Source organism: Balaenoptera musculus, chromosome 21 (assembly GCF_009873245.2).
Source record: "Balaenoptera musculus isolate JJ_BM4_2016_0621 chromosome 21, mBalMus1.pri.v3, whole genome shotgun sequence".
NCBI classification, from domain to species: Eukaryota; Metazoa; Chordata; class Mammalia; order Artiodactyla; family Balaenopteridae; genus Balaenoptera; species Balaenoptera musculus.
In genome coordinates this window covers 9793457-9816748 of record NC_045805.1, presented here as the reverse complement: position 1 = coordinate 9816748, position 23292 = coordinate 9793457, and the positions used below count along the sequence as shown (strand labels likewise).

Below are 23292 nucleotides of genomic sequence, written 5' to 3'. Positions count from 1 at the left end.
CAGCAACATCCACAATTTATTTTTGGGGGACAGGGATGAGGGGGCAATCATCACCAAGAGGAGATGAGTCTCAAATGAGTTACAAGGGTGGATGCACCAAGTGACAACTGATAATTTGAAACCAAACTCCTTTTCATGCAGGCAACTCTCCGAGTAATGGGCAGAGTGAGTAGCAGTAGCATTTCTTTAATGATTGACAATCCTCTCAAGCAGCAACCAAAGACTAGCTGATAAATACAGAGTTAATGTTGGGACCCACCTCTTAAATCAGTGGCAGGGACAGTAGGTGATGGTCCAAAGAGTTTAGGATTAAGCGTCAGTTCTGTACACTCCACCCTTCCCCTTCCCAAACCCATTAATGCCTGAAATTCCAAAGACTATCAAAGGACAACAGGAAAACTGTACTCTAATCCCTTTATTTTAGGAGAGTCAACTAAAGAACCCAGGGATTAAGTAGTTTATATTGCACCTTTCACTAAAATTTAATACTTGTTAAAATGCCAAAACATCACTGTTAGGAGAAAAGTTTTAGTCAGTTACCAGTTTTTTGTGTGTATTACATTCAACCCCAAATAAATCTGGGATTCTCTTGTTACCCACCAAACAAAGTTCTGTTACTACTGAATGCCCAGAATAGTCTTGTAAGAGAGACTTCACATTACCAGAAGGGTATCTGGAACATTCTGTGATGTTAGGTAGAAGTCAAGGTATACAAGACTTTAAACTCTTCCATGGTCCTTGGTGCAATTAGAACTTGGTATGAAATGAGGAAGACATGAATTATCAATTGATGTTAATGAAAGCAATTTTAATAGGAAGCAGGAGTTGAAAGGGTCTCAGGAGATTCTTTGAAATAAAAGCACTTAGATAAATTTTATGGATCAACAAATGATTGATATAGAGTTAAATACAAGAAGATAACTTCATTACACCCCTGAATGGACACAGTTTACAGGATGCCCGCTCTGGTGGAGGTACAGCGCTGTCTTCCGTGGATGCACAAGATGAAATCTCCATAAATGCACCCAGGGGTATATGAGGTGTTATCTTGTCCAACCTTTCATTTCCTGTGATTTTTACTCATGCCCGCCATTCAAGTTGAGAAACCTTATTAGTATTATTAATATAGTATTAAAGTGTCATTAAAACATGCATTAATAATTTGCATGTATTTATAAGGATTACTGTAATTGCAGAGGGCTATTTCAAGCTGTCAGTCTTCAACTATGATAACATCTCACTAAAAATGTGTAGCACTTTTCATTTCAAAAACTTAAGGCATTTTCCAGAATTTTAATCCTCATTACATAATTCCTTCTGAGTGCCTGTTTTGAAATGAGTTCACAAAGGAAATGAAATGTAGTACTTACTTGATCACTGAAAACAAACAGAATGCAAGTATTTTAAAAGCACATCCATAATAAACATAGCTTTATAGTGATAATATTCTGTTGACCATCAGCTCAGACCCCTGCAGGAATTAATGCAGTTCACTATACTATGTTCTCACCATTATATCAAAAACTGACACATGATTGTCATATAAAGTTCACTTCTGAATCTTCTAGAAAACCTTTTTTGAATACAACTTCAATTGTAAATTATAAGTACGTTTTAGAATACAGACAAGCAAGGAACTTATCTCTTTTAATTACTGCATTTTCTTTTTTTTAAAGATAATTAAATAAATTCTATTTCCTTTTTTCCCTCTTATTGCCAGAAATTTAAAGCTAAATTTAGTGCCTAACAATACGAATTATTTTAATATAGGGGGCTAGTATATTTATATCTTTCCCTTTAGTTGCCTTTTAAAATTTTCTTTCTTTTAATAATTTCTTTGTTGTATACTTATTTTTATTTTAAGTTGCACCAAATACTTGAAGAACGGACAGGTTGTCTTTTTTTCTAATCTATTTTTTATTCATCTGAGTATTTATCATTTGAGTGAGATCTTATAAAATTCATGCTATATAATGCTATATAATATTATTTTTCATTATACATATAACTACAAATTAAATACATATGAAAAGGACTTCATCATGTATAATAAGTTTTGAACTTGTACTTGAAATACTACTACTATATTACAGTCAGCTCTAGGTCAAATAATATTTGAGAAAAAATTTAAGTCTGATAATAGTAAAATACTTTATATTTATTTTATAATAATCATTTAAACTAATGACAATTAATACACCGAACTTGCAAGCATGCTAAAATGTGAAAAAAATCTCCATTTGACTCTACCTTGTAAAGGATAAGCATTCATTTCAAACAATGAAAGAGTTACTATATTTACTTTTCTCTGAAATTTTTATTGTTTTTTCATAATAACTACAAATCACTAATTCTAACTCCTCTCTTTTTCAGAATAAATATATTGTAAATGTGTTACTGCAATATTATTGTCTTTTTATAAAAAAAAAACTTATTGTCTCTTTCTCTCTCTTACACGAGGCTGTCATGGCCATAGCTTACATGTTCCAGGCTCTGACCCATCTGTATAATGTTCTGTATCAAAGGGCCAGAGTCTTAGACATGGGAGAATGGCTTCCACATCAGACCATGTCCTCTGCTGGGCTACTGTTTAAGAGTGGCATAGCTAACTTTCTGCTTTGTAGGACATCTGAAATTCACACTGCACAGTAGCTTCTCTATTTCACTTGCCTTCCAGGGGTCAAATGTCATATCTCATAGACTCTAGAAATATTTTGTTAACTCCAGTGGGTTTCCCAGAAGAGAGTGTGAGAGGAAAAAGGTCTCAACAAAGACAGTGAAATAAAAAAAACTTTCATATATAGAATTATTTTGGTGCTGTTTGGACTCAGTGCCATATATCAGCACTAAATAGGCTTGAATAATTGCAGAAGCCTTTCACTTGAGGTCAAACACACTCATTGGGTTTATGACATTAATCTGGCATAGATGCCATTCGATGAGGTCTTATATGGTTCCCTGCAGACCCAGAAATTAAGTACCTTCCAACATAGCAAGACAGAACTATGTGTAAGCTCAGGCACAATACCAGTCTAATTTAATAAAGAAGGTTTTAGTAATGTAAAGTGTGACTATTAAACAAGCACTGCTATGTGTAAAACTCGAGATAAGTAGTTTTTATTTCAAGCAACCTCTAAAGGGAGATTGTCTCAACTAGATGGGTTTATTCTGCTAATAATGTATTTGTAATGTAAATATATATTACATTTAATTCTATATAATTTATCTGTAAATATCTCTGAATTTGTTCACAGTTATGAAGAAACCTATCAACCAACCACGGTTCAAAAATTTTTGAAAAAACACATTCCAGAAAGTTCCAAAAAGCAAAACTTGAATTTGACGCAGGTTGGCAACAATTGACATAGTATTTCCTTTCTATTTACAACTATTTATGTAGCATTTACATCATATTAGTTATTATAAGTAATCTAGAGATGATTTAAAGTATATGAGAGAATGTGCATAGGTTAGGTGTAAATGCGACAGCATTTCATTTAAGGGACCAGAGAACCTGTGGATTCTGGTATCCATGAGGGGAGTCGGTGGGGGGGGGGGTCCTGGAGCCAATGCCCCACGGATACTGAGGAAAGACTGTATATATTGTTTCATGTTGAATCCAAGAACAGTTACTGCCATATTGTTCCCCAGGAGCAGGTTCCATGCTATATACCTCAAGGTCAGATTTTGTATTTTCCAAGATAAACCAACATCATCATCGTTCCCATATCTATAATTTAAAGTTCCCAGAAATCTAAAGTTTTCGTTTGGTTCTTTTTCTTCAGATCGGAGCTCAGAGCAAGAGTGAGGCTTGTATCCTTCTGCTGCCTAACTCAAGTTTCCAGTCAAGTCCAATAACATAAAAGCTGGCTAGATGGCTACAGGCTTGTGTGAAGCATTCAAAGATGCTGGTCTTTTGACCTTTTAGCTGGATCGTACAAGATCACAGAGAATCTAGATCACACATACCACACCGGACCTCCTGGGAATCACTTTCGCTATCATTAATATTTTACAACTCATCCCTTCAGATAAAGTGTTTGTTTTTTGTTTGAGAAGTTCCTATCAGTGTTTGTTTGGAATTATGGACCGTTAAAATTAACAGGGCCTAGCCTTCACCTCCATATGAGAAACTCAGACTCCTCAGATGGAAGCAGCCGTGGACTTGCCATACGGCTCAGGTTTTAGGGCCAGAGCTGGATCTAGAACTGGATCTAGAACTGGATCTCCAAGACTGGCTCCCAAGCTTCTTTATCTTCCACATGCCATTCAGCTACTAGTGACAGGTGGTGTCACCACCTGTAAAGAAGTGCAGTCTGTGTGCTCTTTCTGATTGGACAGTTGGGATATTTGGACAGGTGCTCAGTAAACTGCATTTGTGATGAAACACATCTGTGTCTACCTGTGTTCATTCTGTAAGTCATTAGCAGTCTGACTCTGACCTGGGCAGGCTGAACACATGCTAGGTTCTGTTCCTTCTCCTTTAAAAACTGAGCATACCTCAAAAATGGTGTTTTTTGAGGACAAATGAGTAAGCAGCCATAACACGTTTAGGGCAGGACCAGGCATAAATGTGTGCTTGTCGTTGTTTTTACTATTATTACATGGATATATATTGTAGCAAAAAGTCTGAATTTAGAGAGGTGTGGATTGGCAATGCACATTTTAAGGTTGATGCAAAAATATGTTAATAGATTAAGAATATTAGATAATCTTTTGAAAACTTACTTCAACAGTCCTTCTGCTGTTTAGTGTTCACCTTAATAAGATTAATTCTACCAACACTTTGTATAATCCAAATTTTAAACTGACACAAAGAATTAGAACAGAGAAATGACTGCCTCTAAGTACATGGAAGGTAATGCCATGAACCTCAGAATGCTGTTAGCGTCCGAAAACAACCACTCAGAAAAGAAAATCACGAACGAAAACGTAGCATTCCGTGTGGCCAAGTAAAAACTAAATACATTAAGTAATGAAACAAGGCCTTAAGATTCTTGAACAAGATTAATTTCAGTAAGAAATATGTTCATCTCTCTTTTAATGAATTTTATCAGCTGAGAATAAAGTGAAATGTAGGTAATTACTATATTGTTGGAGCTGAAGTCTGTGTGAGTACACAGATAATCGTACACAGTAATTGTAGACTAATTATTTTACTAGCACCTCTTTCTATAAGGAGTGAGTGAAGAGCCAGAAGCCACAAGATAACTTTGAGAGGAAGAAATAAGCACATTCATCAATTCTAACACTGCTAAAAATATTAGTGAATTTATTAACACTATCATAAATAAGGTTTATAGTTTCGTATCTACAGATGTTCACAAAATGTATCAAAGTAGCAGATTTTTCCAGACATATCCTACATAAATAGCATCCATAGTATCATTTTACGCTGTCACTAAAGTAGTCCTATTCAAATAAATTGGAATAAACTTGCATACAAATGTCTGTAATAAGTAGGGAAATTTAACCGGAATGCGAAACAGCCCTGTCGTTTGTGTCTGGTTCAGAATATTTATCATCAGCTGGAAACCTGGCCTTTCAAAAACATGCATGCATTTACATCCCAGCAAACTGTTTATTTCAATTCAAAGGATCACTTATTAAAGCTTATCCATGTATTTGCTTATTTGCAACTGCTTATTAAAGGAGATGAATATCAACATTAAGCATTTTTAGTGCTTGAAAACATGTCCTAAAATAAACTTTACTCTCATTGGAAATTCTTATTTCACTTTTATAAGGTTTACCTGCAAAATCAAACGCCGAATTTGACCTTTGTCATCCCATTTATCAGACTATTAACTCAGTCTCACATCCATTTTTAAAAGGTTAGCATCTACTTTGCATTACCTTCTTCCAATTAAAATGAATAATACACAAAGGCAGGCACTAAAGTGGCTGCTCTTTGCGAGTCTGATTCTACCAGCCTCTGAGACTAGAAATAGAAAGGGCTTATGACCATAATCTATTTGGAAATTATGACTTTCTACATTTTTGGAAACTTACATGAATATTTGCTATCACTCACAAGAAAACTAGTAATATTACAAATGGTTATTTTGTACTTTTTTAACACAAACAACCTGAAAGCATAGTCGATGTTTTATCTAATTATTCCAGATGCTAAATTCGTTTCCCTATTGTCTTTCATAATACAATTATAATATATAATATAATAAAAATATAGTTCAATATAATATAATTTTAATTATATATATTATATTATAAATATATCATATATATTATAAATTATAATATAAATTATATTATAAATTGCTATATTATAAACATTATAATTGTTATAAAATTATATAACATAATAGTAACGTAGTTCATAGAGATCGGTTTTGTAACACCCAAGTTCGTGGAACTTCCAAACATAGTTTTAGAATAAAATTTCACTGTGTACTAAGGGCAGGGATCTATTTTCCCTTTAAGAAAATTACTCAATATCCCAGTGAAAGCCAGATGCAGAAACGGGTGACCTTACTTTTGTATTCCAGGTGGAAGCCAGCAGCTGCCACGCTGATATCCGACTGGAAATGCAGGTAGAGTTGATTGGATGTGCTGTTGAGCAGTGCTGGCACCGTGGTACCTGTGAGAAGTGATGCAGGTTGAGCTTTAACATCAGTGATGCGTTCACTCTTTGCATTATAAAATCAGTAAGAATATCATACTAAGTGATATATGTTAGAGAAAGACGAATGTTATAGGATATCACTTATATGTGAAATCTAAAATATAATACAAATGAATCTATTTACAAAACAGAAACAGACTCACAGGCATAGAAAACAAACTCATGGTTACCTAACGGGAGAGGGAGGGAGGGAGGGAGGGATAAATTAAGAGTTTGGGATTAGTAGATGCACACCGCTGTATATAAAATAGACAAACACAAGGATTTACTGTAGAGCACAGGGACTATATTCATTAACTTGTAATAACTTATAATAACTTATAATTTTCAGATTATAATGGAAAATCATCTGAAAATATATACATATTTAACAGAATCACTTTGCTGCACACCTGAAACTAACACAATGTTGTAAGTCAACCATACTTCAAAAAAAGTCACTGAGGATATTTGTTTAGGTTTACAGATCCCTTTAACTTGTCTGATCGTCACATATTTAACCCAAGTACTGGCTTTGATGGTTATACTTTTAGCCACTCTCTTCTTCCAGGTCCAGTAAGAAATTCCACATTTTCTTTGCCCTCCTCAGGCAGACGTGACATCTCTTTATCATATCAGTGAAAACACACAAATTTTTATGCTTTACCATCCATTTGATTCTTCACATTGCTTTCTTTTATCAACATAACCATTTGCTTTTTTTTTTTTTACTTGTCATGAACAAGGGGACAAAGTCTCAACATGCAAGTCGTACGGAGGTTGGGGAAGCAGTTAGACTGTAGATCTGATGCAATATATTATCCAGAAGAGGTTGCTTTTGACTACATATTCTCTTCTCTATCCCTGTGTGACTCGTACTGAATAACGTTCTTTCTGAGATCTGCAAATGATTTCAATGAAACACACATGGAAAGGAAAATACAGGTTTATTTTACATAATGCCTCGTTTAATTAAAATGTTCTAACCTACATTATAGCAGCTGACAAATCAGGAGATTTAGTGATGCTGAGGACCAGGGTGACAAAAAAGCCATGGTACCCAAGGTGCCGAGGAAACGCACGTGTTCATCAGCCAGAAGTGTAAAACGTGTGGTCGGAATGTATTATAATATGGGAAAACAATAAGCTAGCTTAAATCCCTTTTTACCTAAAGGGTACATGCTTGATATTCTACTGTATTCAAATCATTCTCTGAATAAGTACACACTTCCTATATGTGAAGGAAATATCCATCACGTAAAACTCATCATGGTGCAGGCAAATTACTAGATGAAGATGATGCTAACATATAAAGAAAGAAATATAACTTTAAATAACAAAACAAGGAAATAAACTGATAATTATCCAAGACAGATGAAGAATATTGCAAGGATAATATCCTTTGTCACCCTTCACTCTCTGCTTAAATGATTCTAAGATCCTCCGACAGCTGTAATTAAACCAATGACTCCAGGTAAGGACTCCAGCCATCCGTCCCATCACTTGGTTGTCAAAGGCTCTTGGAAGATGATGTGAACACAACTCAACTCACAGTCATCCCTGCAGAGCCTGGTTGACCTCCTGTGTCCTCACGTCCATCCGCGCTGTTAACACCCACTGAAGTCCTCCCATCAGAGGTCCCCTCCCTCTCCGTGACCTGTGCTGCCCTACAGGCAGCCATCAGGCCCTAACGAGCCAGCCTCCTCCATCTTTCTTGGTTTCACTCACTCCATCCCTCCATCTTTACCGCCACCATCCCAGCACAAGCCACCAGTGCTATTAACCAGGATGAGGGGATAGTACCGCACTCCTAACTTGTTTCCTGAATCTACTGTTGCCTCAATCCAATTCATTCTCCACTCAGGAGTCTGAAAGCTCTTTTTAAGGTGGACACATGATTATGTCATGTTACAGTTCTCCTAGGTTCCTGGTCATCTTAGGATAAAATTTCAGCCTCCTTGATTTGACCTAAAGACCCTGCCTGATCTAACTACTACCTGCATTTCTAGCTGCTTCTCACTACTCTATTTCACAACTCACTTTCCCGTTCAAGGTGTTCCCATAATCGTAGTCTGGGTTGCTCTTTCCCTCTCCTCTATCCATTTTGCCTTTCTTATTCCTACTCATTCAAAAATCTCCACTCTTCTCAAACTAAGCCTCTTACTTATTCATTCAATAAATACGTGTTTACCAGCCAGATGAGCCTTTTAACCACCTCTCCACACAAATAAATTACTTTCTGACCTGGTGCAAAGCAGAGATTCCCCTGGTTAGGATACAGCCTCAAAGACTTGAACTTCATTAAATACTTAAGGACGATGGGCAGACCGATGTTGCCGTACAGAATATGGAAGCGTCAAGGTTCCCATTGGTCGGCGACTCATCTTCACAGCAGTCGCCGCTTACAGCTCTTGTCTGAAATAGCCACCACTGATTTTCAAAGTCCTTTCTGCCTTCTCCCTGCACAGTCCTTATTCTGCACACAAAATAATCTTTTTACAAATGCATAATTCTTACAAATTTCATTTCTAGACATGGGTGTAAGAGATGTATTTTATTAAAATTCCAAATCAACTTCAATATGCTTTGAGGATTCCTCCTGCGAAATGTCATTATTGGGGATGCCCTCCCTGCCCCAGGATGGTAAACAGTCCCAGACTTGTGGGTTCTCTGTTTTTTACTTCCCATGGGCTCATTCCCCAAGCTCACACGGTCCCTTGGATCCCAGGAGTTCCAAGGCCTTTGACAGATGCTCTCGGACTTTCTAAGTGCATCAAGCTACCACCGTCCTTCTGAGGTCCTGCCACCTCCATGTGACCCTGCAGGAATTCAATGATAACTTAAATTCCCAGAGGGAGCCCAGGCCTGGGGAACTCTCTAACCGTCTTTACTGTCAGTCTCCTCAAGCACTTCATCACCGCCCCCTCTGCTTTCAAAAGCTGAGATTCTTGCAAGAGCAGAGGGAGGAGAGGGTTTTCTCCATCTAGGCCAAGGCACAAGCAAAGACCTGGCTCTCTCATGGAATGAGGGTGGGAAAAATACCAGTGCAGTGAGATGCAAATAACACCCCAATAAAATATCCTATTCCAAATGCCAATGAGTTTTTACTGATTCCTAAAAATATATTCTAAAAATATATTAAGGACTTCCTGACCTTGGATCAGCATGTAGAGTCTCTTAAAAACTCTTTGGGTTTATAGTTTCACCCTCAGTTTGAAGATGTGCTTTAACTAGTAATGCGTATACTGACTGTGTCTTTGGCCAATCAGTATAAAGAGTGTTACTAGACTGTTTTGGAAGAAGAACAGTGATAAATGGAGGACAAAAGAAAACACCAGGTCCACTCCTTGAAGACTCTGTGTGTGTGTGGGCGCATGTGTATGCCCACACGTGTGTAAATTCTTTGGAAGCTGGATTCCCCGCTTGAGATTTGGGGGGTGTCTCAATCCATTTCCCCTGCCTACCAAGGTGGGGCTGTCTCTGGGAGGTGGGGGTCTTTTCGGAGCAGAACCGTTAGCATACAATTCACTATAAGACACTCTTAATGTCTGCTGAATGATAAACATTTAGAAAATGACCTTGGTTTGTTATCTGACCTTTGTTATCTGACCTTGGTTTGTTATCTGATCTTGGTTTGATGGATGAAGATAGATAGATACATACATACATACATAGACTTTGTTATCTGACCTTGGTTTGATGGATGAAGATAGATAGATACATACATACATACATACATAGACTTTTTTTAATTGCACAGTCATGGAGGGGGAAACATAGCTTATTCCTTCTGGTCAGCAGACACATATAAAGAGAGATTATTCCTTGAAACTAATTAATAGCTAATGGAGTGCAGATAGGGGAATGCTGCAAAGTGACCTTAAGACAAGAAGGAGACATCCACCAAAAACTCCAGTTTTAACCCATTTTTGTTCAAATTGTATGACGTTTGCTGTCCTCCCACTCATGTATTATTTCTGTATATTTGGATACTGTCTGCAGAAAGAACAATGTTATCTAACCAGGTAAGTTTTTTTTTTTTTTTTTTTTTTAATTTTTTTTTTTTAATTAATTAGTTAATTTATTTATTTTTGGCTGTCTTGGGTCTTCGTTTCTGTGTGCGGGCTTTCTCCAGTTGCGGCGAGCGGGGGCCACTCTTCACCGCGGTGCGCGGGCCTCTCACTGTCGCGGCCTCTCTTCTTGCAGAGCACAGGCTCAGTAATTGTGGCTCACGGGCTTAGTTGCTCCACGGCATGTGGGATCTTCCCAGACCAGGGCTCGAACCCGTGTCCCCTGCATTGGCAGGCAGATTCTTAACCACTGCGCCACCAGGGAAGCCCGGTAAGTTTTAATTATAGCACCTGTACTACTTTCTGCCTGGTTTTACCTGTAACTTCAGGTCATCGGTGTATTTAATAGCCTCCAGCCCCCAGTCAAGTCATTTCCACACACAGGTACTCAACACACACTTTTGACTTTTTGTTTATCTTCCCTAACTGTGTTACAGTGGAATCAGAAAAACTGCTTCCACTCCTGACTCTGACACAAATCAGTTCTGTCACTGAAAACATCTGAATATGTTCCAATTCTGTAAAATAAAGATAATAGTACATCCCTTATATGTGAGTCCTACATGTGCTGTGTGTGTGAAAGTGCTCTGTGGATTATCACGTCCCCTCTAAATGTTATTAATCGCAGCAAGTAAATTCACGAACGACAGTACTGTTTGTACTTCTGTGATGAAATACAGTCATTTGTTTTCCTATGAAAGATGCTGGATCTCAATGCCCCAGGTGGCCTATGAGGCGTGCTGGGAGGGCGCTAGGCGGCGGCACCTGCTGCAGCCACAGAGAGCCCCGCCCTGCGCGCCCCTGCAGGGGCTCCCGCTTAGGGCTCTGCTCACAATGGACTCTCAGAAGCTTATTCCCACCGTTCAAAATGCAACTGAGAGAGTTTTTAAAAACTGTTGCCACAGGCAGAATACTTTTGATCGCATTGTCTCACTGTGACCTAGATAGAACCGCACACACAGAAAGCTGAGAAATTGCATTACAGCTCTGCTGACTCCACTCGCAGCACATGGATATTTACTTTCCCTTAATCCCGATTGTCAGCTACAAATTGGTATGAATTTTGCTCTGTCTTATCCACTTAAAATTTATAAGCTGTCTACTTCCCAAAATGATTTTAAATGGCTTACAATGTGAGTCCTACATACACGTGGCTATCCAGACAGGAAAGGAAAATCAAAAACTTGAATTTATTCAAGAAGTCAGTCAATCATTTTTCCGGAAATATGTTACCTCTAACAACTACCCATTCTTGTTTGTTTTCAGTCAACAACTAACTTTTAAAATGGGTTCAGATTCTCCTCTGTAAATATTTTGAAAGTATCATAGGAACAAAAAAGTGTAAAACATATTTTAAACATTTTAAAACATATTCAGATTTCATGCCTGATGTGTCATTTCTTCCATATAAAGTTAAAAAAAGACTCCTTTTAAAATATTTTAAATAATTTTTAACTTAAAGTTGCAAATATAGTACAGAAAACTCCCATATACCCACACTATCTGGCCATATATTACATAATAATGATATCTATGTCTATGTTTCCACAATATATATGTGTGTTAAATTATTTTATTCTAAACCCTCTGTGAGCAAGTTGTAGACATGATGACTCATTTCTTATAAAAACTCACTGTGCATTTCTTCAAACAGAGCAGTTCTAAAAAAAACCCAAAAACAAAGACAAAAAAATCTAACACAGATGCAACAGTACCATGTATTCTACAGAAATCACTGGAATTTCGACAATCTGCCAATAATGGGTTTTCTAGCAAAAGTACTCCATCCATGATTACTTCCCTTCAGTTTTTTTTGTCTGGAATAGTTTCTTAGTCTTTCTTTCCCTTTCATGAACTTGATACTTTTGAAAGACACAAGCCACTTTTTGTGTGTAAAATATTTTTCAAAATCTATTTTTATTTTAGAAAATTATAATTCAAAAAATTATTTTTACAAATTATACCATGATAAAACTTAATAAAAATTGCTCATGTGAAATATTTTTCTTTAACATTTTATAAGTTAATCAAATGCATGCCTGAAAGGATTTGTTGTTGTTGTTGCTTACATAGGGGGTTCTCACGATTTTAGTATTATATCAATATACATTTAAGCTGAGACTACACTCGAACATAAGTTTAGAAAATGGCATTACCAAAGATTGGGAGTGAGTAGTTTAAAAAAAACAAAACAAAACATGCAGGGCTGCTGTGCAGTAATAAATCAGATGTTTTCACTGCCGTAAGTCTCAGTGCAGCCAAACTTCAAAACCAGTCCTCCAAAAAAGATGAAGGCATTTAATAAAATGATTTTTCTTTAGCAACATAACCTCCAAAGAGAATGTCTGATGTTCTCTGTGACTAGATTCAGATGGTGATGCATTTTTGGCAAGAATATCAAAATGTGATGCTGTATTCTTCAGAGGTCACCATATTTGCCGGCTCTCAGGGGTGTGAGGGAGCTGCCTTGGGATGCTTCCAGAGGCTAATTCAGGGCACTTCCTCTCAAACTCAGCTTTTAGTGACATCATGCTGGTTGTTTGAAATCAGCCCTGGTGGGGGTATTCACACACCACAGCAACTGCAATTCTAAGCCAAATCAAGCTTTTTTGTTCATATGTTTGTTTGTTTTGAGAGCAGGTTTATCAGTTCACCAATGCACAGGTGTCCTGATACTGGAGATCTTAACATGACTGCCTGAGGAAGGTGGTGTCTGCCAGGCTTCTCGACTCTTGAGTTACTTCTTTCCTCCTTTGCAGTGAATGAGGACTAGGTGGGGAGACGCACTGTGACTGTGGCTCTCTGTTCCTCACCAAAATCTCACACACTAGTTTTAGCATTCACTGATGTTCCAATGTGAATCATTTACTGTCCTAATGGTTGCCAAACGGTGATTCTCTAATTCCATCTCCTTCTAGATTTATTAGTTTGGAATCTGCAAGGGAAGGCTTTCTCTTTCACTCATTCCGTCCACGCATGCATCTATTTACATCAGTATGGATCCATACATTTCTATTTTATACGAAATGGTTCCTCACGTGTGCTTTTCCCATCAGAGCCTTGGAGTCAGCAACTCCCCAAGAAGCACTAGCTCCTTTAAGGGAGAATGGTATGTAAAGGGATATCTAGAAACCTAGAATTGGGTATGAGGTGGGTTCATGGCTACTGGGGTTATTGTTTTACACCTCTCAAAAGACAGAGGTAGGAAATACGTACACACACACACACATCCACATCCACACGTATATTTTCCTCTATGTCTACAGCTATCCATATGAAGACCATGAGTTCACACCAATATCTCGAATTCAAATCCGTCACAACCAGCTCCATGCCAGCCTTCCTCATTTCCATGTTTCCAACTCCCTTCTCAGTCATTGAGAAAGCCAGTTCACATCGTCCTCCATTTGTTTACTTATGTTCTCAGTTCTCACGTGTGTCCCCAACCTTCCATCTGTACGCCTACCCCCTTGCTCCACCACCTCCTTACGTGGTCCCCAATTGTGCCAAACACGTCTAACACGCATATGAGAAAAGGAAAATCAGCCAATCTGAAGTTCATTCCCCCGCCTCACACAATTAACTTCAGTGAGACACCCTGTTGGGTCCACAGGGTAATAACCCACTCTTTCTTCCCAGCTCGGGGGTCCGACAAAAGCGACCCGCTGCCTTCACATCAGCCCTCCTGCTCATGGACGACAAAGCTTTCTCCTTCACACCTGCGTTTTGGTGCTCTTGTTCTAAGACTCCCAACACTAGAGAAACTGTTATGTATATAGAAGAGCCTCCTAGAGAAATGTCAGCATTGAGTGTTCTCTTGCAGTTTGTCAGTGTCTGATGATTCTGATTCACAGAAACAAGGGGGTCGGTGCCATCTTACCTGAAAAACTTCCTAGTCTCGGTGCAGTCATATCACCGCCGTCGTAAATCTCAAGAGAGTCCCAGTTCTGCTCTGTGGCAAAACTGATGACTTGAATCTACCAAACAATAATAGTAACTTAATATTTATTTTTTGCTTAATAAAATTAGACTAGTCCAATAGGGATTTCATGAAATTAAAAGTATACATGTAAGAGAATAGCGAAACCAAAGAAAATAGATCATGGAAGTGACATCCAAAAACTTCTACAAATAGCATTTCTGATAGATTTTATTCTAAAAGTCTATCATTTTTATTTCAAATGCAGAAATATGATTAGAAATACTCTGTAGAAATGGTAAGAAAAGAGAAACAGGTTATGGTTTATGTATTTAGAATAACCAATACAAAAAGGGGAAACAAAGAAAGGAAGAACCCGTGGACACAAGCTTTGTTTATTGGCAGACTCCGGGCTTTGAGAGCTTACCTGAATTCCTGAGCCCTCTGTAACTGTGATCGTCCATATACAGTTTAAGTTGTTACCATATGGTTCAGGGTAGCTGGGGGATAAAATTGTACCTCTCCGTTGAGTGAAGTTGCCACTGCAGGGGACTAAAAGACAAACCCATATTTAGTAAAAATAAAGTACAGTGAAGAGCAACATTAATTTTGTACTTAGTGTTCTTTCACTGTGTGGTCAGCTATTAAGAGATATTTTACATGGACTATGGTACTTTAACTGGCATTTTTAGCCAAGGTCAAATTTAGTCTGTTCTCTCTCTTTTTTTTTTTAACATCTTTATTGGAGTATAATTGCTTTACAATGGTGTGTTAGTTTCTGTTTTATAACAAAGTGAATCAGCTATACATATACATATACCCCCATATCTCCTCCCTCTTGTGTCTCCCTCCAACCTAGTCTGTTCTCTTTTAAATGATCAATACCATAGATTATTATCCACTATGCTGCTAAGTCTCAGGCACTGTCTAACGATGTCATCTCTGAAGTGAATTCTGTTTAGAGTAACTGATCTACTACAATTTAAGAAGCTCTGCAGAGTTTTCTATACGCAGACACACAACCCAAAATGCTATTAATGGCATTTATGAGCAAATCCAGAGAGGAGAAGAGACGCTTAAAATGCACAGATGAATTCAAATGCTAAATCATGATTGCACTGGAGGTTCTTACACAAAATGAAGCAAATAAACTATAACTAACAATGGCATTGTTATTCAGGCTGCGTTAACCTATTACTTTTCAGACTTTCATCAGCACCAATTTATTAAAAGGGCATTACACAAGTAATATAACAAATCAACACTGTAGTGATTTTTCCCCCAAATGAAATTATGTTGTATACCCATGGCTTGAGACGGCATACTTGATAAGCATCGAGAAGGAAAACATGTTTCATACTTGTTAATCTGATGAGTTGCTCCATGCAACAATAAGTTTTGGGGTTTGGCTGCTACTCAATTATTTCTGATAACTTGCCCTTTAAATAGGTCTGGAGCATGGGTCAGTTCATGTGGACTGAAGCGCAGCTCTTTAGTGCTGCTGTGAACCTGGGACGGAGGACCACGTGCAAGTTATCCCGCCTTAGGGACACACGCTTACCTACGCAGCTTGGGATTGTGTCATTCCACTGAGCGAGAGCGTTGGGCACGGACTGACAGCGGATGGCCATGGAGCCCTGGAGTAGGTATCCCGGGTTACACTCAAAGCGAACGATGGAGCCTGCTGAAAACTCCAAACCAATTCTCCTCCCATATCTGGGCTCGGGGACAGAGCTGCACTGGGTGTCACTGGTCCGAGGAACAGCTAGAGGCAAGACACACAACACAACCATCTGCATGTGCATCGTGAAGCCACGATATTTTCTTGAAAATAGAATTTAAGATGAGTCTAGAAAGAATTTATGTTAATGTGGAAATTAATAATGCCTTTCACAGTCTCTGTAGGGGACGATATAGGGAGCACTTTCACATCTACACGCATCTTCATGTCAACCCTGAGGACCACCTCGTATTCCCATTTCTGACGAGGAAAACATGACATATGGAGAATTAGTGCTCTATGAGGACTGAGTGGCATTCATGCATTTACAATTAATTAAGCACCCAGATCATTGCGCCAGTGATCATGAGATGACTAAGAACTTGTACTTATCCTCGAGGACCTCAGACTCTAGTAAGAAAAGCTGTTACATAAAGGATTATTTATAAATGGCCATGGTGATTTAATAGCAAAATTAAAACTAGAACTACCATATGATCCAGCAATCCCACTTCTGGGTATTTATCTGAAGGAAATGAAATCACTATCCTGGAGAGATATCTGCACCACCATGTACATAACAGCATTATTTGCCATAGCCTAGCTATGGAAACAACCTCCATGTCCACCAATGGATAAATAATATCATACATACAATGGAATATTATTCGGCCATTTAGAAAGGAAGGAAATCCTGCCATTTGCAACAACATGGATGGACCCATAGGACATTACGCTAAGTGGAATAAGCCTGTCACAGAAGGACAAATGCCGCATGGTCCCACGCACGTGAAGCAATTAAGAGAGACAAACTTAGAGAAGCAGAGAGCAGATGGTGCCTGCCAGGAGCTAGGGGAGCGGCAAGTGCGGAGCTGCTGTTAAACAGGTATAAAGTTTGTCATGTAAGACGCCCAAGTCCTAAAGATCTGCCATACAAAGCTGTGCCTACAGTTAACGGCGCTGTATTATGCACTGCTAATTTTAACAACGTAATCCGTTCATTTTAAACAATGATTTAAAGGATTTAACCTGAGAGGGTAAATCTCATGTTACCATAATTAAAAAAAACCCACATACCACAGGAAAACGTACAATTAAACAATTCATTCTGTACAGAAAGACTTGGGAGGGAACAGAGGGGAATGGGAGTTTGCACCACGGTCTGAGAGGAGAGCTGGTAATAAGACCCAGCCGACGGCCTCATTCCCAGGGGTCTTCCCATTGGACCAGCGATTCTCCGAGGTGGGAGGTGGGGATGGGAGAGCAGTTTGGGGCTGGAGGGAGTGCTGACACTTCCCCAGCATGTCTAATATTATAACTGTCCGTTTGGAAATGAAAAAAAGAGACTATACAGCAAAGAACAAAGTTTAATAATAGATTCCAGCTGGTGGGGACATCATTTGGCCTGAAGGTTGTGAGAAAGATAACGAGGTGCTCTGACGCTGACAGCTGGTTGCTGCCCGGCCGGAGAGCTGGCTGTCCTCCTGTTGACCACACAATCTCTGAGGCCACTGCCTGTTCGTGACCACAAGCAATATCGGGGCCACTACGCAAGCCACAGAAGAGAACAGAAATTCCCCTCCAGACGAACAGGAATCACGACCTCTACTAATCACAGTTGCAGCCCTGCTCTGTTCCTTCTACACCCGACATGAAAACAAAGGTGCCCATCGTCACAGTGAACCCGACAGCGCTGAATCCAAAGCAGAATCATGCTGCCTGCGGTCCCGCCCCAAGTCACCCAGCACAAGCCTGCGTCCTATAACTACCCCCCACCCCCTACTTTCTTCTTGTCCCCGGGTTCTCCACAGTGTGTGGCTCTTGTGGTCTCTGATGCTGGGCCTGGTGGCTGAGCCTCATTCCGGTGAGGTGTGTACTCAGGTTGTAGATCAGAATTCACTGACAGGCAGTGAATTATCGCTGTAAGAGACTTTTCTATTTATAAAAAGAGGCACGAGATAAAGTTTGAAAAATACTTCAGCGGCAAAGGGGTCTGCCACTCCAAACGGACTCTTTGAGAAATAGAGCCACAAGGTGTGCACTTGGGAGTCTGCATTTTTGGCTTCTGTCCCTGAGTTAAAAGTCAGTTTATGTTTATTGTCTCCAAGACCCCGTTCCTCTCCGTCCTCGTGTGCCTTCATTCGAAAGGGGCCATTTTATTTAAAAATAATCCTTCTGTCTTTAAGATCCTTTCCCTAATACACTGGCATCTTGTTTTGAATTGAACCTGAACAATAACAGACACCATTTGGGTAAATTGCTGGTCAGGAAGCAATTCTATGAGAATGGAAGTCAGAAGACTGTTTTGATGAAACTATGTTTCAATTCAGTGTTGAAATATTTTTGATCAGAAGGCAAAAGTTAATAAAATTGTATACTGTCTAATAGCTATAGTCAATAAAATTAATGATACTACAGAATGTTCTTTTCTATAACTGAAAACAATGCAGAATATAAAATATTCTATTGTAATAAAATATGGCTTAAAACTTATATTTGCCATATTTGTATGTCTGGGTTTTTTGTTACAGTTGAACAGTAGCATGAGAGTGATAAATAAATAAATAAACAAATGAATAAAATGATATTCCACAATCAATTCTTGAGAATTTTTTACAAATATGGAGAAATATCTCCAATCTTAACTGTTCAGTTTGTCCTGAACTACTTGGGAAGCACCCTGTATTCGTGGCCAAGCTTCCACACTTGTCTAAGTGGCCTCACACACAGCATTTTTCCAGGGTATCACGAATGAGGAGAAACACCACTGAGGGTCAGCTGTAGACATGTCACTATTAAACCTTTCTTCATGAACTTCAGAGTTGTCTATTCTCAAGGAAAATAACAATAAATGAATAATACCTGCATTTGAATGAAACGATGGAGGACAACTTTTAGAGGAAGAAGTTTGCAAAGCGAAGAAACCAATTTCAAGTATCTGAGAAAGTGGGACAGAGGAAACCTAGGAAATAGAGGCATCAAAACTGCATGTAATATCTGGGGGAAAATGCCAGCAGTTAATCCATGCTGATGAACTTCTCCCTTTCAGCCCGTCCTCTGGGGCTTGCCCTCACCTGGAGGTTTCGGGCCACATCAGAGAGAAACTCTATTCCGGTAGCCATTACTCTCCATCTTTCAGTAAATGCTGTACACTACGGTGAAGCACAGTTGAAATCAGCCCAGTGCCAAGTGGACAGGGAACGGGGTCAGCCTGGAACACAGGGTGATGAACACAGTGACCGGCTTCTCAGGCCGAGGACTGTGTTGGTTCAGAGACCGGGTGGTATTCTCTGGGACTTTCAGGACACTGAAAACGGGCGATATTGTGAATATGGGGAAAAGAGGAACATCATGTGATGGAATCTTACATCACCACAAATGCTCTAAGCCACAGATATGTGCATGCAGTTCTTTTACTGCACCTCTTTTAGAGTAGGTGGCGTGAAAAAGAACAACAACGATAATAAAATAAACCTGAATGCAGACAAGAGTAACTTGTCCAAGTGAAGCAGTCTTTCCTATTTCATTTAGTGACAGAGGGACATATTCTATTTCTGAAAATCACTCTGTTCTCGTAGTTTAAAAATCTGATTTGACAAGCCATTACTAGTCGGTGAATTCAAGCATACATCACTGAATTATGCACAAAACTTTATGCTCAATCTTCTTTGTAAAAAGTATGCATTTTATAAGCTCTTGAAACAAAATGTGAGTTTCTTAGAAGTGGAAAACCAACTAAGCTGTATAATTTACGCCATCTGAGGAAACATGAGGCCTGGGGGAAAATCAACCAAAACATGTATTTGCATGCCTAGGAAGGACCTCAAGCAAAGAAAACCTTACTGTAAATTCCTCCTACCCAAACTTAGAAAAAGCATTTCCATCTCTCTAGCTCTGTTTCTGGTATCTGTTTATTTTAGGAAAACCCTGGCAGAGGACAGTCCTGATAGCTGCTGAGTCTGGGAGACTGGCAGCTGGAAGGCTAAAGGCAGGGTGCTGTGTCAGGTGAGGCTGGGAGATGAGAAATGTGACCTGGAAAGACAAAGATGTGGCCAGCTGGCATTTGTAAGTTGTGCTCAGTGGGGAGGTTTGATATAAAAGCACGGCTTCATTTTCCCTTTGAAATATTCAGTAAGTCCTGCACGGCTTACTAATTTTGGTGTGAGTGAGTTATTTTGAGGGAACTGAAAGGCGGGTTGAATTCTACACTGAAACACACAAGAAAAATAGACTATCTGTGGAAAGAGCAGGCGTAAATGTAAGACAATTGCAAATAGTAGTATATTGACGAGACGCTGTCAACCACCAAGTTTAACACAGACACATTCAGTCGTGTGCACAGACAGAGAAGAGAGGCAGAGGGTAGTGTAGACAGTTTTCATAAATGAGGATGTGCCTCAGAGTAAGTAGGAAAGGAGAAAAGAATACTTGCTCTGCCTTTGTTGGTCTCTGTGGCCACATAGCTTGTTTCTTGTGTTGATTCCAGTGTTAACAAGGTTGATTCTAGTATTAAAAGGTGTGTATTTTGGGCCAGAAAAAGTCTCTAAGTGCAACATAACTACTTCACAGAATAGAATCAAAGGGACTTTAATGAGAGCGGGTTTCGTGTACCAAGAGGATGCTGGGCTTTTCTCCAGCCCTGGCAGGTGTCACGGCGGTGGTGCTTGACGGCCACTAGCTGGTAGGCCAGACTGCAATGAGCACAATAGCCATGAGCAGCAATAAAATCACCGTCATCATCCCACTAGAGAACCCAAACTCACGTTCTCGACTTTATTCACCATCCTAGAGACAGCTCTTCTGGACAGTGTAGGAAAGGGGACCCCCACCAGGGGTGTGGAGAGACAGCGCTGAACTTGCTAAGAAATAGTAGGTGAGTCTCCAACACGGCGGGTTTCTGAGGACTATCTGATTTTTAGGTTTGCATTGACCTAGAAGACCTTGACATTAGGGGTAGTATATTTTCTATGGAGTGACGAAGAGCATTAAATCCTGTAGAACCACATCTACTGATCGCAGGTTCTGCCAGTCTCTTGGTCCCAGAGCTTAGGAAGAGGAGGGGCAGCTATGGGAACCCCCACCACGGACATTCAGGGAATTCCAGGGTGCTAGCGAGTGGGGATGGAGGGGGGGTTTCTCCTGGATGCATAAAAGGAAACCTAAAACACTCTGAACATGTTCATGTTTAAAGGCAAGCACTGTACTCCTCCTAAGTGTTCAAGGGAGATGTTACAGTGTCCAGAAGCGACTGTTAGAATGATTACAGGGACTTGCTCCAGGAGGACGCACTGTGGTGTGAAGGGTCACCCCATTAGCCTTCTTGGGTGCCCATGTGTCCTCAGGCACCCTCTTACCTCCTTCACTTCTCAATGTATCCTTCTACTCCAAAGCAGCACGGAAAGCAAACAAGCAAATAAAACCCAGCAGAGACACAAAAGTTACAATACTTTGTAAAAACAAGCCTCTATGCTTCCATTTCTTCACCAGATCAGAGGGGCAGCTACATCCTCACCACCACCGTCTCCGTGTTATTCACCAGGATGACACGGAGGGCCGGAGCTGCCTGGGCCGCGCACTACGGGTTTTTTGTACCTGACACCTGCACTCATTCCTCACCCAAGTCTGAACAGCTCTTTACGACAGAACTGTCTGTGAACAAGGGTTACACAGCCCATAGCCATGCAAGTCAGAAAGTCCCTGTGCAATTTTAAGCTTTAATAACTTATGGAGGAATGGAGTCGTAAGTGGTATGTGAAAGCACTATTCAGAAAGTTTTTACACAATAGAGTTCAAATAATTTCTAGGCTTCCACTAAACTACTATCTTTCAGAAGGCCATGTTCAATTTAATTTTTGAGATGTACTGAAAACTTTCCCAGGTGCTCCTGGGTGATTTATAAATTGCATTCATGATCCTAGCTCTTTAGCTCCAAAGGATTTGGCTTTGATAAAAAGACATCCATGTTTGCATAAACTCACTGTAGGAACAAAGCAAGGTAAGGAGATATATTGGAACTTTAGAAGAAATTCTGAGTATGTCAGAGACATATTCTTAAGTTAGAAGAAATATTGAGTATGTTAGAGACATATTCTTAAGTGCAAGGAAAATATATTCCTTCTATAAATGATTTCCTCTTCTTTTCACTTTTATGTATGTTATACATTTTAATGATAATATGTTGCTTTAAAACAAGAAATATGATTTTAAAAACCATGACTTCTGAAGATAACATGTGTAAACAGGACAGACATAGGGTCATGTGCTTCAGATATTTTATTTGATAATCTGATCAATTTTCTAATCTTCATCAAAAATTAAAGGAAGTCCCTGATTGAGGCAGACAATGCCAGGAACTTGAATTTTTCCAGGACAAAAAATGTACTTAAACCAATCGGTCCAGTTTCCTTAGAGGTCATGCCAACTTACTTTGGTTTGTGAATCTGCTTCTGCAAAGTAACACAGAATTTATTTAAAGAAAATTAGAAGTGGGTGAGAGGTGAGTTGCCTAAACTGGACCCTCTCCTATAAAGTTCATTTTAAAAAATACTGGTTTAATTATTTATATTTTAACAAAGGTTTAATTAGAACAATGTAACTCATTTTAACATAATAGCATCATCACCCAAGCAATTGCTCCTTAAACTAGATTAGAGATATTTTTCCTCCTACCTGCCCATCAAACATCATTCTCACTCTTTCCATAACTTTTAAATCATCTTATTGCCGAACACTGAGGGGTTTTTATCGTGAAATATTTTGAGGCCATACATTTCACAGTGTGCGATTATCAAAAATCATTTATGAATGATATGACAGATTGTTACTCTCTATAATTTTATGAAAAACATGATGTTGTCAAGCATGTTTTCTGGAGGAGTCTTTATTAAAGGAAAGAAACCTTTGCCAGAAAGTGATTCTCCTCCACTTCTGAAGAAAATGTTCAAGAGCGGCCTGTAAT

At 39.1% G+C, this 23292-nt stretch overlaps 1 protein-coding gene across 1 annotated transcript in view; it reads right to left on the bottom strand.

Annotated features, from left to right (window-relative positions):
• CSMD1 (CUB and Sushi multiple domains 1) overlaps window positions 1–23292 on the bottom strand; it is a 1821542-nt gene that overhangs the window by 170952 nt on the left and 1627298 nt on the right. The window contains exons 34-37 of the mRNA XM_036838958.1: window positions 16176–16379; window positions 15042–15166; window positions 14576–14672; window positions 6497–6601 (exon numbers count right to left, since the gene is read on the bottom strand). Of these exons, the coding sequence (XP_036694853.1) occupies window positions 6497–6601; window positions 14576–14672; window positions 15042–15166; window positions 16176–16379 (531 nt within the window). The remainder of the gene's footprint in view (window positions 1–6496; window positions 6602–14575; window positions 14673–15041; window positions 15167–16175; window positions 16380–23292) is intronic.